At 43.9% G+C, this 14,508-nt stretch overlaps 1 protein-coding gene across 2 annotated transcripts; it reads left to right on the top strand.

Annotated features, from left to right (window-relative positions):
* Positions 1–567: 567 nt before the first annotated feature.
* On the top strand, positions 568–12,925 carry DNAJA1 (DnaJ heat shock protein family (Hsp40) member A1). Of its 2 annotated transcripts, none has more exons than XM_077921503.1 (9): positions 568–758; positions 2,350–2,495; positions 4,340–4,517; positions 5,306–5,410; positions 5,519–5,746; positions 8,233–8,347; positions 10,101–10,216; positions 10,957–11,057; positions 11,296–12,925. In XM_077921503.1, the coding sequence occupies exons 2-9, from the start codon at positions 2,364–2,366 to the stop codon at positions 11,512–11,514; spliced, it is 1,194 nt and encodes a 397-aa protein (XP_077777629.1). In that variant the 5' UTR covers positions 568–758; positions 2,350–2,363; the 3' UTR covers positions 11,515–12,925. The 2 variants fall into 2 exon arrangements, with proteins under 2 accessions (XP_077777629.1, XP_077777630.1); XM_077921504.1 differs by having other exon boundaries at positions 569–713.
* The last annotated feature ends 1,583 nt before the right edge of the window (positions 12,926–14,508 follow it).

Here is a 14,508-nt window from a genome sequence, read left to right as displayed (position 1 = left end):
TTTATTAAACAAATAAATAAAACCCTCATGTTCTCCGGGCACGACACACTAAGAAGGAACAAGATCCTATAGTAGAAGCCTACCAAGTGGTGCCGCAATAAAACTGCCAGCACATTTTGCAAAGCCAAGCAGGGTCCAGTATGGTTTCAAATTGGATTGGGGGAAAAACCACACCCTGCATTGTAGTGGGTTGGACTAGATGACCCTTGGGGGACCCTTCCAACTCTACAGTTCTATGAGACATCCTGGACATGCGGGACAAGCGGTTGCAAGTTAACGGAACCGTTCCCTGAACAGCGGCCATTGCCAGCGCCGAGCTTCTTTGTCAGCGAGAGCCCCGTTGCATTTTGGAACTTGTAGTCTTCCTTTATACCGCCGGGCACGACCTGATAAAGGGCCGCCTCCGGCGCATGACGGGATTTGTAGTTCCCTCCGGTGACGTAATAGGGGGAGGAGCTGGCTTTCCGCGTCGCCGTTTGGCAGAAAAGCCAGCGAATGAGAAGCGCTGGTGATGAGGAGGCGGAGGCGGTGCTTCCGGGAATGGGCGGGGCTTTCTTGAGAAAGGAAAAAAAAAAAAAACCTCCCCGGATACTGACTAGGCTGAGACCGGCTCGGAACTTTCTAGAAAAGTCGCGGCTTGCCTTTTGCCTTCTGTGTGAGAGGAAGCGGCAGGCTCCTTGCTCGGCTCCCTCAAGCGCTTAAAACCTCGTGTGGTATTTTTTTTTTTTTAATTTCTCCGCCGGGGGCGCGAGCGTATGGTGAGTGAGGGCCGGAAAGGGGCCGCCTCAGCCTCTCCCCCCAAAAATTACCCCACCGGCGCCCCCTTTTCCACACAGAACGGGCGGGCAGTTGCGCGGCTGCTCCCAACCTCCCCTCCCCCCGCCCGCTTGTGTGAGGAAAGGGGGGAGGGGGAGGGGATCTGGCGCGCGCCTGGTCAGCTGACGCCGGCATGGCGTGGGGAGGGGGGGGAGAGGAGGGGGAAAATGTGACTGAACTTCCCCTAAGGAGGGAATGTGAGACGGTGTGGGGAGGAGGGGGGGCGGGTTGGGCCGTTGGTTTGGGGGGGGGGTTGCCTTGAAGCCGGTCGTGACCGTTTTCCAGGTAGGACTTATCAGGTAGGACTAACCCTTGGAAGCACAAAAGGGGTGTGGGGGGTGTTCAGCTGTGGGGTGACTTCTCCTCTTCCTAAGCGTGGAGTGGGGCTCGCCCCCCTTTCCGTCTGTAGGGGAAAGGGTGGGGGGAAGCAGGAAGAGTCTCTCGTCAGATGTCGTGAGCTGCCCTGTGATCGTCAGACGGAGGGAAGTGAAAAAAATTAATAAATACAGTGGTACCTCGGGTTACAGACGCTTCAGGTTACGGACTCCGCTAACCCAGAAATAGCACCTCGGGTTAAGAACTTTGCTTCAGAATGAGAACGGAAATTGTGCTCCAGCAGCGCGGCAGCAGCTGGAGGCCCCCTTAGCTAAAGTGGTGCTTCAGGTTAAGAACAGTTTCAGGTTAAGAACGGACCCCCGGAACGAATTAAGTACGTAACCAGAGGTACCACTGTATAAAGATGGGCATTTCTCTGTAGTGGTCTCAGGTTGGGTGTGAATTGGTGAGGCGGTTGTGGGGGGCCGGGGAGGCCAAGGTTGTGAGATGGAACTTCCACTTTCCCCCTCCCCAAAAAAGGTGCTTTTGAGGGGTTTGGTGGGGGAGGGGTTGAGAAGCCCATATTGTCACGTGGAAGTGTGACGTATACAAGGGGTAAAGGTAAAGGTACCCCTGCCCGTATGGGCCAGTCTTGCCAGACTCTGGGGTTGTGCGCCCATCTCACTCAAGAGGCCGGGGGCCAGCGCTGTCCGGAGACACTTCCGGGTCACGTGGCCAGCGTGACATCGCTGCTCTGGCGAGCCAGAGCTGCACACGGAAACGCCGTTTACCTTCCCGCTAGAAAGCGGTCCCTATTTATCTACTTGCACCCAGGGGTGCTTTCGAACTGCTAGGTTGGCAGGCGCTGGGACCGAGCAACAGGAGCGCACCCCGCCGCGGGGATTCAAACCACCGACCTTTCGATCGGCAAGTCCTAGGCGCTGAGGCTTTTACCCACAGCGCCACCCGCGTCCCCATATACAAGGGGTACCATATTGCTATTTTGTAGGGAAGTTTGGTTAACTTGGGGTGAGGGAATTCCCTTTTAAGGTAAAAGCTATTGGCCTGATAGTCCTAAGAGTTTGCTTTCATAAGCATTTGGGAGACAGGGATGCTGAAACTATGAGAGAGACTGGAAATATCTCTAGCTTACTGTGTTTGTTTGATGTATTTTTCATGTTCTTACTTCTCAGTGTTATCCCTCCCTCCATGTTGCAGGTATCAGCTGAACCATGGTGAAGGAGACCACATATTATGATGTGCTTGGGGTAAAGCCCAATGCCTCCCAAGAGGAGCTGAAGAAAGCTTATAGGAAATTGGCACTGAAATATCATCCTGATAAGAATCCTAATGAGGGCGAAAAGGCAAGTGTGCAAGCCCCTTCCCTACCACAGGCATTATGCCAATTAGTTTTGTGAAACAATAATAATAATAATAAATTTTATTTATATCCCGCCCTCCCCAGCCTTAGCCGGGCTCAGGGCGGCTAACAACAATAAAACAGTACAAAAGTACAGCATAAACAACACTCTAAAACCATTCATTCTAAAATTAATTAATTCAAGCCACTGGCAGCCATTGGGCCAGAGCTCCGCGAAGATTGCCGAGGAGGGAGTCAGGCTGTGCCCTTGCCAAAGGCCTGGTGGAACAACTCTGTCTTGCAGGCCCTGCGGAAAGATGTCAAGTCCCGCAGGGCCCTGGTCTCTTGTGACAGAGTGTTCCACCAGATCGGAGCCACAGCCGAAAAAGCCCTGGCTCTCGTTGAGGCCAGCCTAACTTCTCTGTGGCCTGGGACCTTCAAGATGTTTTTATTTGAGGACCGTAAGTTTCTCTGTGGGGCATACCAGGAGAGGCGGTCCCGTAGGTACGAGGGTCCTAAGCCGTATAGGGCTTTAAAGGTTAAAACCAGCACCTTAAACCTGATCCTGTACTCCACCGGGAGCCAGTGCAGCTGGTGTAGCACCGGGTGAATGTGATCTCGCAGCGAAGACCTCGTAAGGAGTCTCGCTGCAGCATTCTGCATCCGCTGGAGTTTCTGGGTCAGTCTTAAGGGCAGCCCCACGTAGAGCGAGTTACAATAATCCAGTCTGGAGGTGACCGTCGCGTGGATCACAGTGGCTAGGTCAGGGCGAGAGAGGTAAGGAGCCAACTGCTTAGCTTGGCGGAGATGGAAAAATGCCGCCTTTGTTATAGTTGCAATCTGCGCCTCCATGGAAAGGGAGGTGTCGAAGATTACACCCAAACTCTTAACGGACGGTGCTGGCACTAACTGCGCCCCCGCAAGAGATGGGAGTTGCCCCCCCAATCCCATATCGCCCCGTCCCAGCCACAGGACCTCTGTCTTCGAAGGATTTAGCTTCAACCGGCTCCCACGTAACCATCCAGCCACAGCTTCCAAACATCTGGTCAGTGTGTCTGGGGCCGAGTCAGGATGGCCATCCATCAACAGATAGAGTTGGGTGTCATCAGCATACTGATGGCAACCCAGCCCAAAACTCCGAACAAGCTGGGCGAGGGGGCGCATAAAGATGTTGAAAAGCATCGGGGAAACATGCTTTATCTGCTGGCTACTTGTCTGTATTGTACCTAATGGCTGTGAATTTAGAGTGGGTTGGATTCTGGTACCCAGGCAGTAATACATATCCTCTTCCCAGAATGGGCATAACAGTCTGATACTGATACATGTTTATCTTATCTAGGTCTATTGCTTCATGATATTAGTTTGAGCATGTGACATACTTTAGAATTCGGAGGTGGTGAGCAGAGAGCTAATATTGCTAAATGAGAAACTATTGGTACTTGTGCACCATCTTATATTTTATAACTTACTTTGCCTCTTGTGCAATACAACCCCTCTATAGTGCAAAATGGATATCAGTACATTGATCATTTCAAGGCTTTTTAAGACTAAACACCTTTGTCTTTTGCGTTTAAGAAGCTTTGAAAAGCTTAAATGCAAAAGGATGACTGCAGTCCTTGCAAATTCTGAAGGTTCACAAATGGAAAGGCTGACCATCTTAACTTTTAGAAACTTCACATTGACTCCAAATATGATTTAAAAGGCCTGACTTTAGTCTTGAACAGCCAGCTGGATTTCTGTAGAGCATTACGTTCAGATAGTGGTACTAAAGAAATGTTACAATAGTACAGGTAATCTGTGAATATTCTGTAAAGAGGTTAAACTTTTCTTTTCTTTTTAATCTTGTAGTTCAAACAGATTTCCCAAGCCTATGAAGTACTTTCTGATCCTAAGAAAAGAGATTTGTATGATAAAGGTGGTGAACAAGCTATAAAAGAGGGTGGTACTGGAAGCAGCTTTGGGTCACCCATGGATATATTTGATATGTTCTTTGGAGGTGGTGGAAGAATGCAAAGAGAAAGGAGAGGTAATGTCCAACTTTTTTTGAACTAGTTCATGGAAGTGATTGTAGTTCACCCAATAAAAGCAGATTGCATGGGCAAAGAGAGCAGATCAGATTTCCATTTGAAAGTGAAGGTGGCCCACTCATTTAGCTGCACCTTATTAATATCATGAGTTGCTTTGGTGACTCCAGTTAAAATAAATTCCAATCTTAAGGACTTAAATTTTATTAAAATGTCCATTTGTAGTAGTTATAAGGTGCTTCAAATTCTAGTTTCTGATATTTGAAAGTTACTAATGTGGAACTTCAGGTATATAAATGATAAAAGTTGAGCTACAAAGGGGGGTGTTTTTTTAAAAAAACAACAATAAACACCTGACTTACATAGCATCCCAAAAGAGTTTTCTGACTTTTATGTAAGCTATTCATGTTTACTTGGCCATGTTCCACTAATTTCAATATATTGCTATTTTGTAAATGTGCCTAATGTGCTAGATCTGCCATGTTACTTCTCCCCAGCCCATTTGGATTGTTCTATCCATTTCTCAAGAAATCCTCCTTTCCCTGGTTAGATCAGGCAGCACAGAACTCCCTCCCTTATAGTGTGATCAGGGATCTTGCTTAATGTCAACTAGCCCTGATCACAGTTGAAACTTATCGTAGAATGGCTTCCCAGGTTGGAAAAAATAAATTTTAAAAGTTGAAATGTATTGGTAAGCAAGAATTTGATGGATCTTGGAAAACGTAACCTGAACTGAAATACAATCAGATGCCAATCATATTGGTCCTCAACAATATGTCTTTCCTTACAGGTAAAAATGTTGTCCATCAGTTGTCAGTTACTCTAGAAGACTTGTACAATGGAGCAACGCGAAAACTGGCTCTACAGAAGAATGTCATTTGTGATAAATGTGAAGGTACACTGATAAACCTTTGTTCTTTGGGATGGGGGAGGTGAAAAGTCATATTGGAGACAGTGCAGTTGTAGTGATCTTGTGCTTATTTTCTTTGATGCTGTTTTCTAGGCCGAGGCGGCAAGAAAGGTGCTGTGGAATGCTGCCTTAATTGCCGAGGAACAGGCATGCAAATTAGAATTCATCAGATAGGACCTGGAATGGTTCAGCAGATCCAGTCTGTCTGTATGGAATGTCAGGGCCACGGGGAGCGCATTAGTCCCAAGGACAGGTGTAAAAGCTGCACTGGAAGGAAGATTGTTAGAGAGAAGAAGATCCTGGAAGTTCATATTGATAAAGGTATGTGTCTCATTTTGGGTCTCTAGTTTTAAACCCAATTATTTTTGAGGGAGCAAGTACGGAGAACACTCACAAAAGTTAGAGGAATTGCTGCTGCTATTGTAGCCTGCAGGTAATTTAGCCAAACACCTGATATGATCTGGATAAGTTGAAGAGTTGCATGAGAATCTCCACAGTCAAGAAACGTAGTTGTGTGGAAAACAATGCAGTTGTTCCTTTTAGCAGCCCTGTTGGAAGCCCCAGGCCTGCAAGTAAGGCAGTGAAATAAACCAACCTACAGATAAGTGTTTCTGCATGCTTGGATACCTGGAGAATACAAAAAATGCAAATTTTCTGGGCAACCAGAAATTTGGGACCTGCCCCAAAGCTTGGAACACAAAGCCAAAGACAAAAGGATGTGACTCTGCTGTCTCTGTTCAGCTCCCAAGTCATCAAGAGGTGGCAGAGCCACCAAGAGACAAGCCAGTGCATCTTCCCCTTCCCTCTTCAACTTGAAGCCAGAGAGGTGATGTGAATGTTTGTTTTGGCTTACTGCTTGCTCAGGTATTAGGAGGAAGCTTTGGGTTTGTTTCACTCACCAGAAGCTGGCTGAGCACTGGCCATGAGATTGTCACACCCTGAGGGTTGAAATAGTCTCACTGCCACAAATCCCAGGCAACTGGGGATGAGGAGAATGGTGTGCCTAAGCCATTAACATAGTACAGTGGTGCCTCGCAAGACGAAAAGAATCCGTTCCGCGATTCTCTTCGTCTAGCGGTTTTTTCGTCTTGCGAAGCAACCCTATTAGCGGCTAAGCGGATTAGCGCTATTAGCGGTTTAGCGGCTATTAAAGGATTAGCGGCTAAGCTGCTAAAAGGCTATTAGCGGCTTAGAAAAAGGGGGGGAGCGGAAAAAACCCCGCAAGACTAGCAAGACGTTTCGTCTTGCGAAGCAAGCCCATAGGGAAAATCGTCTTGCGAAGCAACTCAGAAACGGAAAACCCTTTCGTCCAGCGGGTTTTCCATCTTGCGAGGCATTCGTCTTGCGGGGCACCACTGTATTCTGTAGGAGTGTTGGAGAACGCTTTATAGGAGCTCTGAGGGAGAATTATTAGGCTTGGAGGAGGTGTTTCATTCTAGGTTAACTTTTGGACTTTCAGTTGTGATGGAAGAAAAGAAACGGGGGGGGGGGGGGGAGGGTTTAAAAATAGGGTTGGTAGATGTGAACCATGAGGTACATGTCTCTCCTAAACTCCCCCATAGCCATAGGAAAGGGAAGAGTATCTCTCTCAGGGTTGAATCTACGTGAACAGCTTCTAGCTTTACTAACCCGGAACCTCCGAAACCAGCACAGTAGGGAAATGGTGCATTAGTGTTAGACTGCTAAAATGCAGAGCTGAATGAGGAGGAAGCTATGGAAAATCTGGGGGAATTAAAATCTATGCAATACTTATATCACTGTAATTTTGAAGATTAGGTGGAAACCACACTATAGTGGAGCGTTACATGATGGAAGATGGAGTGATGACTTCCATTAATTTATTTGGGTTGTATCCATCCTGCCTTACCACTCATACAACATACTTTCACTTTTGGAACTGGACTTCCCCTTCCTCTCCTTTCTGGAGCTGGTTTTGGGGAGACACAGGGATAAGAGAAGAAGTCCCATTGCCCAAGGAGAGTGCCAGTTGTGCAGTGCTAGATGAAGTTATGCATTGGTTGAAAAGTAAATTTTAAAAAAGATAATGAGATGGAAGATGTTCACCTAGTTCTCACATTAATTGTGGGTACATAGTGGTTCCTAAGAGTTGTGGGAGAGTTGTGTGGCTGCCATAGTTAGTGTTCAAAAATTTGGCTTAGGTGGCTGTTTAAATCTTGCTTTTCATTGGAGGTTGGAATTGCAGTACGACTAATGCTGTACAGCTTTAGTACAAAAGCTTTGGGAAACACATTAAAACATTTTTTATTTTACCTTAATAAAAATGTTTTAATATGTTTCCCAAAGCTTTTGTACTAAAGCTGTACAGCATTTGTCATATTGTGATTCCAACCTCCAATGAATACTTTGAGCGTGTAAATAATAAATGATAAATTAAAAAGGTATAAAAACCAGGCAGAGCTGCAGGTAGAATATAGTCCATAATGCAGAAAGCCTAACCAAAAAGCCAGGCCAAAAGAAAGAAAGAAAATGTGAAAAAAACCTTTTATTAGAGCTTGTTACCAGGTACTATGGAATGCAGATATTTTCTAATCCATGCTTCCCCGTTCTAGCTCTTGATTCCTTTTTTGTTACCACACCAACTTGTCTCAAATGCCTGGTCTTCCAGAAAGCTTTTCACTTTTCTGACTCTTAACATCTTTCCCATCTTGCAACAACTGCCCATCGGCAGAATTTAGTAACACATAGAATTCTTTTGAAGCAGTGAGGAATAGTAATACCTGTTAATGTCTATAATGCCGTGATATTTTTGTGCTGTTTCTCCATCTTACATGGTGCTTTTGCAATAGGAATGAAAGATGGTCAGAAGATAACTTTTCATGGTGAAGGCGACCAAGAACCAGGATTGGAGCCAGGAGATATTATCATTGTCCTGGATCAAAAAGACCATACTCTGTTTACAAGGTAAATTTGTGATCGTACTGCTATAGCAATTTTAACTATGTTAATATGTAAGGGCTGGTTTTTATATGTGTATGTTGCCAGTCTCAGGGTTTGTTTATTGGATCAGAGGAAGCTATAGTTGGAGAATAAGGTTTTAATAATTCAGTGAGAATAGAGGATAGCCATAAAGGAGCAAAGTTAAAAATCAAATCATTACTCTTAGAGATGGGGCAGCTACTATAGGTCTTCAGGAGTAACAGATGTAAATCAGGCGGTGGGAAATCACTTTTGGCTGGAGTACCAGATCTAAAAGTGACCAGGCCTTCATGAACCACAGTGATGGGTGTCGCTTACTGTGCTCCCGATTGTTCTTTTGCTGCCATGGCTCGTGTTTAAATTTGGTGCCAAACGCAAGACACATCTGCAAAGGAACTGCTGGGAACATAAGCTGATTCCCAGTTGTTCCTTTGTGGCTGTGGATTTACCTGTGCTGTGCCTGATGAAAAAAATCTGAAGACAAGCTGTTCCTTGATACAAATCTAGCCACAAGATTCTGTAGCTTGGGAATACCTTCCCCACTGACTGCTAATATAGAAGACAGAGATAGCAAGTGGTTAGTGTAGGGAAGCATCATTGCTTGATAAACCCCCAGCCTTCAGTTTGCATTAGTATCCATGGTGGTGGGTGGCTGCAGTTTTGCCATGCTTTTGTCACCACAGGTGCGAATAAGAAAACTGGTAGAAAACCTTGCTAGTTGGTAAAATAGTCATCTGTACTGGGGGATACTGACTTGCTTTAAAGCAGGCTTGGGAGATGTGAAGCTCTGAAAATCAGGGGTGACTGTAGTTGCTTTTTAGTTTAATACAGTGGTGCCCCGCAAGACAAATGCCTCGCAAGACGAAAAACTCGCTAGACGAAAGGGTTTTCCGTTTTTTGAGTCGTTCCGCAAGACGAATTTCCCTATGGGCTTGCTTCGCAAGACGAAACGTCTTGCGAGTTCTTGCAAGTTTGTTTCCCTTTTCTTAAAGCTGCTAACCCGTTAATAGCCGCTAAGCTGCTAATAGCCGTGCTTCGCAAGACGAAAAAATCGCAAGACGAAGAGACTCGCAGAACGGATTAATTTCAGCTTGTGAGGCACCACTGTACATTACGTTCACATCCATAGTATCCATTAAAGCACAGCTAACCACTTAGAAATAGAACAGACATAGAAACATAACCACCCCACCCCAACCACTACTCCCCCTCTTTCCCCTTTTTCTTCCTAACCTAACATTGTATGTATCATTAATGTCTCATAACAAATCAGCTGAATTGTAGAAATCACAACTTGAAGAATGAGGCATCACACTGTTTTTGTATACTTAAGAAATCTTTAATAAAAAACATTTAAAAAATAAAAAGAAATAGAACAGACAGCTGCAATAGCATTTCCTGCCCCACCCCCCCTTAAAACTGTGGGTCTTCAAAGGCCCTAGGATCAGAATAAACTATGGGGTTACTTCTAGTCCTGCAGGAGTACGAGTTGCTTCTACAACAAAATGTGTAAAGACTGTATGAGTGATGTTCTCAGAACTGTGCTATGGATTTGAACTTCCACCTTTTAGTTCAGGAGCAGCTTAACTCAGGAGCAGCCAGTGTTGTGCCCTCCAGCTGGAAACTATAGCTCCCCTCACACCTCACTGTTGACTATGCTACCTGGGGGCTGATAGGAATTGTAGTCCCAACACCACTTGGAAGGCATCCTGTGGCAGATATTTCTTTTTCTCTACAGACGAGGAGAAGACTTGGTCATGAGCATGGATATCCAACTAGTGGAGGCACTGTGTGGTTTTCAGAAGCCAATTACAATGCTGGATAATCGAACCATAATCATCACTTCTCATCCTGGTAAGTATTATTTGAGAACAGGTATTTTGGTATATTTTCCTATTGCTTACTGTGGGTGGTAAAACTTCCAAGTAATATTTTGAGCTAATAATCATCACATGAAAATGAAATGTGCTCAAATCTATGGAATGCAGACTTGTGACACAACAAATACTGTATCTATGTCAAACATAGTAGTGAAATACCAGCTGCCGAGATCCACAAGTGAGGAGCTTTTTCACCTGTCACCTGGTTGGCCACTGTGAGATCAGGATTCTGGTGGCTCTTTGGCCTGATGCTGCAGGGCTCTTAATGTCTTAGAAAAGCTAGTATTCTGTGTAGAAACAGCATTTCAGTGATACTCTTATCGCCTTGGAGAATTGTCACTATCACTTGCAGCTGTTCTTTGACATGATGAAATGGAAATAAAGTTTGCAAATAGATGTTGGAAGTACTCTTAATACAATACTGAACATTAATCCTGGTTTGATTTGTAAGCAAGATCTCTTCTGTTTGTCAATTTCCACTTCCACTACTTGCTGATACCTGTGCAAAGTGAAGTTTCACTACACTGTTCTGCATGAAATAACTACTTCTGCATGGTTGTTTGTGCACCTTCATTCGCTCTTGCCTTGTCAGATCTGTTAAATTTTAAGCGTTTCTCACAGGGAGTAGTCTTACTACTCTGCACAGAGAGTAATAGAATGCTAATAAAAATAGGTCTATTATTGAGGATAACCCTTTATTCTTTTGATTCCTAGGTCATATTGTGAAACATGGAGATATTAAGTGTGTACTGAATGAAGGAATGCCCATCTATCGCAGGCCATATGAAAAAGGCCGTCTGATCATTGAGTTCAAGGTAAGATTTAGTTGTCAAAAGCCACTGATTAAATAAAATTTCTTTGGTAAAGTTTCTTCTGCTCATGCTAGAAAATACTGCCGTGTGAGGTTTAAAGAAAAAGTTGACATTAATTTACATAGCTACGCAACTGTGCCTTCTGCTTGCAAATATCTGCCTGCCAAACCATATTGTATACACACACCTATCTAGAGATGTAATATGCATGCAGTGCACTAATAGTGTGCCCTAATTTCAGGTGATCTTTCCAGAAGGCGGCTTCCTTTCCTCAGATAAGCTGTGTCTATTAGAAAAGCTACTACCTCCAAGGCAAGAAGTGGAAGAAACTGAGGATGCGGATCAGGTAGAGTTGGTGGACTTTGACCCATCTCAGGAAAGAAGACAACATTACAATGGGGAAGCCTATGAAGATGATGAGCATCATCCCAGAGGGGGTGTCCAGTGCCAGACCTCTTAAAATGGCCTCATGATTCCCCTTGTGCTGCTTACCCTGTATGTCAGTTGTGGACGAGTGAAGGACTAAGGTTGCTAAACTTTCTCTCAAACTTGCCATCATCCCTGTAATATTTTAAACATAGTTGTTTTTAAATCAAGTTAACAAATTTAAATCAGTAAAATGCTACACTTCAATCAAGTTGGAATGATGTTCATATTTCCGTATGACCTCTTAAGGAAACTAGAAGCCACTTTGCTCTGGCTTTTTTAATTTTGTGCATTGTAAGTGTCTTGTGTGCAAACGCACTGGCTTAGTATTCAGTGATTTCTGTTTAGTATTATAAATTATATTCCCTTTAAAGTAATGCACATGTATTTATGATTCATGTTTAAAATGTGAAATTAAAGTTTTGTATTCATCTGCTCCTAGAATAAGTTGGTGTGTTTTGGATGTATTGTGGCTGGTTGAGACTTCACAAGACACTGTCCTGTGCTGGAAAGTAAAAGCCCCCCCTCCACCCCCAGCTTTAGCTAGAATGCTGTGCAAACATGCTCTGTTAATGTTATAGAGGATCTTAACACGGCTAATGGGTGAAAGGTGTTGAAAATTCAGCCTGCCTAGTTCTTATGTATGATGAAGATCAGAATGTTCAGGCTTGCTGTGAACAGGAAATACTTGGCACCTTGAAGAATGGCAACCATGCAACTGAAAGCAGCATGATTATTCTTGGACTAAAGGCAGAAAAATATATAGTATCTACAACTTTAAATAAGAAAGGTGGACCATTTGAACTTATTAATATTTATCTTTAAGTGATCCTATTAACAATATTCAAGTTCTTAGACTGCATGAGTACTTCTAGAAAATCCCTAACTCAGACACTGAGCTAGTGTCAAAAGAATTCCGATAGTTTTGTGTGAAGTTTCTTATAAGGGCTACCTCTACAATTAGCCATTTCAACATGTTAACTGGTTTTATAACTAAATGGGATATAGCTTACTAAAATGGCTTGATATTCCAGTTCGTAGCTGGGCCTTGATAACTAAGCCAGGGGGCTTAATAGATTCAAGTGCCTCTTGAGACTCAGCTGTACCTAAGCTGACACTTGATTTTTTTTTTTAAGAATTCCATTGCAAACATCCCTATTATAAGAATGAGCCCCGGCACATAGTGCATCATGCTGTACATACAGAGCAAGTGAGCTAACAATAGTTTTTCACATCCATGACCTTATATTTGAGGTTTTGATCTATGACTTCTTTCTAGTCTCTAGTCTGGGGTTTGATTAAGCTGTATGGCAAATTATCACGGTCCCTGTGATAAGGATGAGTTAGTTTAACTGAGTATGTGACTTCTAAAAAATGCTTGCATAATTGTACTTTAAACATGAGTTTCAACCTATAGGGGGAATAAATACTGTCCTTACTTCTAACAGTTTCATCTCTTCCTTTTTTATTACCTAAATCGCCAATCAAAACATATTAACGCAGTGAAAAATTGTGCCTTTGTGGCAATTTGTACCTATTAAAAGAGCCGTTTCTTGGCACTGGCCATGTGTAGGGAATGCTCAGTTATGTTGTTTAATATTACAATTCATCTACTTTAACATTATAGGGGCCATTATGAAATGCATTAGTTCTTTAAACAAGTTAGGCTATTTCAAATGAAGCGACAAAGTAATTTTTAAAGCATTAATGTAATTGGGACAGCTCTTCTAATGACAGCATGGTAACTTGTAAAGCCTATTGTAGCACTGGTCTTGGAATGACTAGCCTGCATCCCACCTCAACCAACTTTTTGTTTTACTTGTTCTAAGCAGCTTATCTGCTGAATCATATAGCCTGATGCTGTCACGATTCATCCACAGCACCTTGCTGCCCCAGGCAGTTCCCAATTAAAACGCTGAATAGCTCCTGCTTGTCACTCTTAGCCACCTGAACACCCTCAGTGAGCACAGACAGTTAACTGGCAAAACATTTAACATCAAGGGCATGTCTCTAGTAGCTCTCAAATATGGTTAGAAAGAATACTTTGTGGGGAAATAATTTGCCTGGCATTTGCACGCAAGAAAAAGGAAGTTTTCCCTGTCCTCCAAACTCCGGAGCACATCATAAGAAGTTGCTAGTCTTGGGGTAGCTCAGCTGGTTAGAGCTTGGTTACAGGTTCAGTCCCCGTAAGGGACAGCTGCCTATTCCTGCAGGAGGTTGGACTAGATGATTCTCGGTGTTCCTTCCAACTCTGATTCTAGGTACCACCTCATGCAGCCTCAGATAGGGCACTTCTCTTTTAAAATGGAAGGGTGGATGGTGAGGTTGAACAAGCATAACCTTCCCCCAAGCCAATTCAAAACAGGCAAAAATGCCAGCCAGCATAGCTAATGGGATAAGGAATTATGGGGGTTGTAGTCCCATCTCTGCTCCAGAAGAGCTTAGCTGGCTCTGCCTTTCCACCCAAACACTGCAATATTAGCATATCGGTCTGCTGGATATGTAGCAAAGCTGTCCTATTTTTCTCTCTACTGTAGAGGAACTGGATAAGAGAACCTGCTCTATGGTTCCCAATGCTTGGGAGGAAGAGCACATAAAACACAATAGAGTTGGGAGGAATCCTAAGGATCATCTAGTCCAACCCCCCACAATATAGGAATCCTGCCCACAGCTGTCCCTGGGTGGGCAGGAACTACCAACCTTCTGGTTAACAGCCAGGCACACTGTCCCATTGCACCAGATACTTGCTCAATGATTTGCTTTATAAAGGACAACCCTTTTTTAAACCTACACATAAGGCAACAGTGTTATGTAAGCATAACATATGCTTACAACATATGTAAGCATAATTAGTTCATGCAACAGATAACTGCAGGTTACCAGGTGAGAATCCTAATCACATTTCGAACGCTAAGTGGCTGCTTGCACTGCAGTGAAGTACAAAGAGATCCAACTCAAAAAAGCAACTGCCAGCAGTTGTTTTGACAACAGTGACCATTCCCAGGGCTGGAAAACAGCCTTTACAGTA

Source organism: Podarcis muralis, chromosome 17, assembly GCF_964188315.1.
Source record: "Podarcis muralis chromosome 17, rPodMur119.hap1.1, whole genome shotgun sequence".
Taxonomy (NCBI): Eukaryota; Metazoa; Chordata; class Lepidosauria; order Squamata; family Lacertidae; genus Podarcis; species Podarcis muralis.
The sequence above is the reverse complement of the archived record's forward strand: the minus strand, read 5'-3'. Positions and strand labels throughout refer to the sequence as shown.

What these genes read in the sequence shown, in the direction of transcription:
- DNAJA1 (XM_077921503.1), top strand. Translation starts at nt 2,364, where the DNA reads ATGGTGAAGGAGACCACATATTATGATGTGCTTGGGGTAAAGCCCAAT. An exon ending in GACCATACTCTGTTTACAAG is followed by an intron (nt 8,348 to 10,100) that starts GTAAATTTGTGA and finishes TTTTCTCTACAG; the next exon opens with ACGAGGAGAAGACTTGGTCA. An exon ending in GTCTGATCATTGAGTTCAAG is followed by an intron (nt 11,058 to 11,295) that starts GTAAGATTTAGT and finishes CCCTAATTTCAG; the next exon opens with GTGATCTTTCCAGAAGGCGG.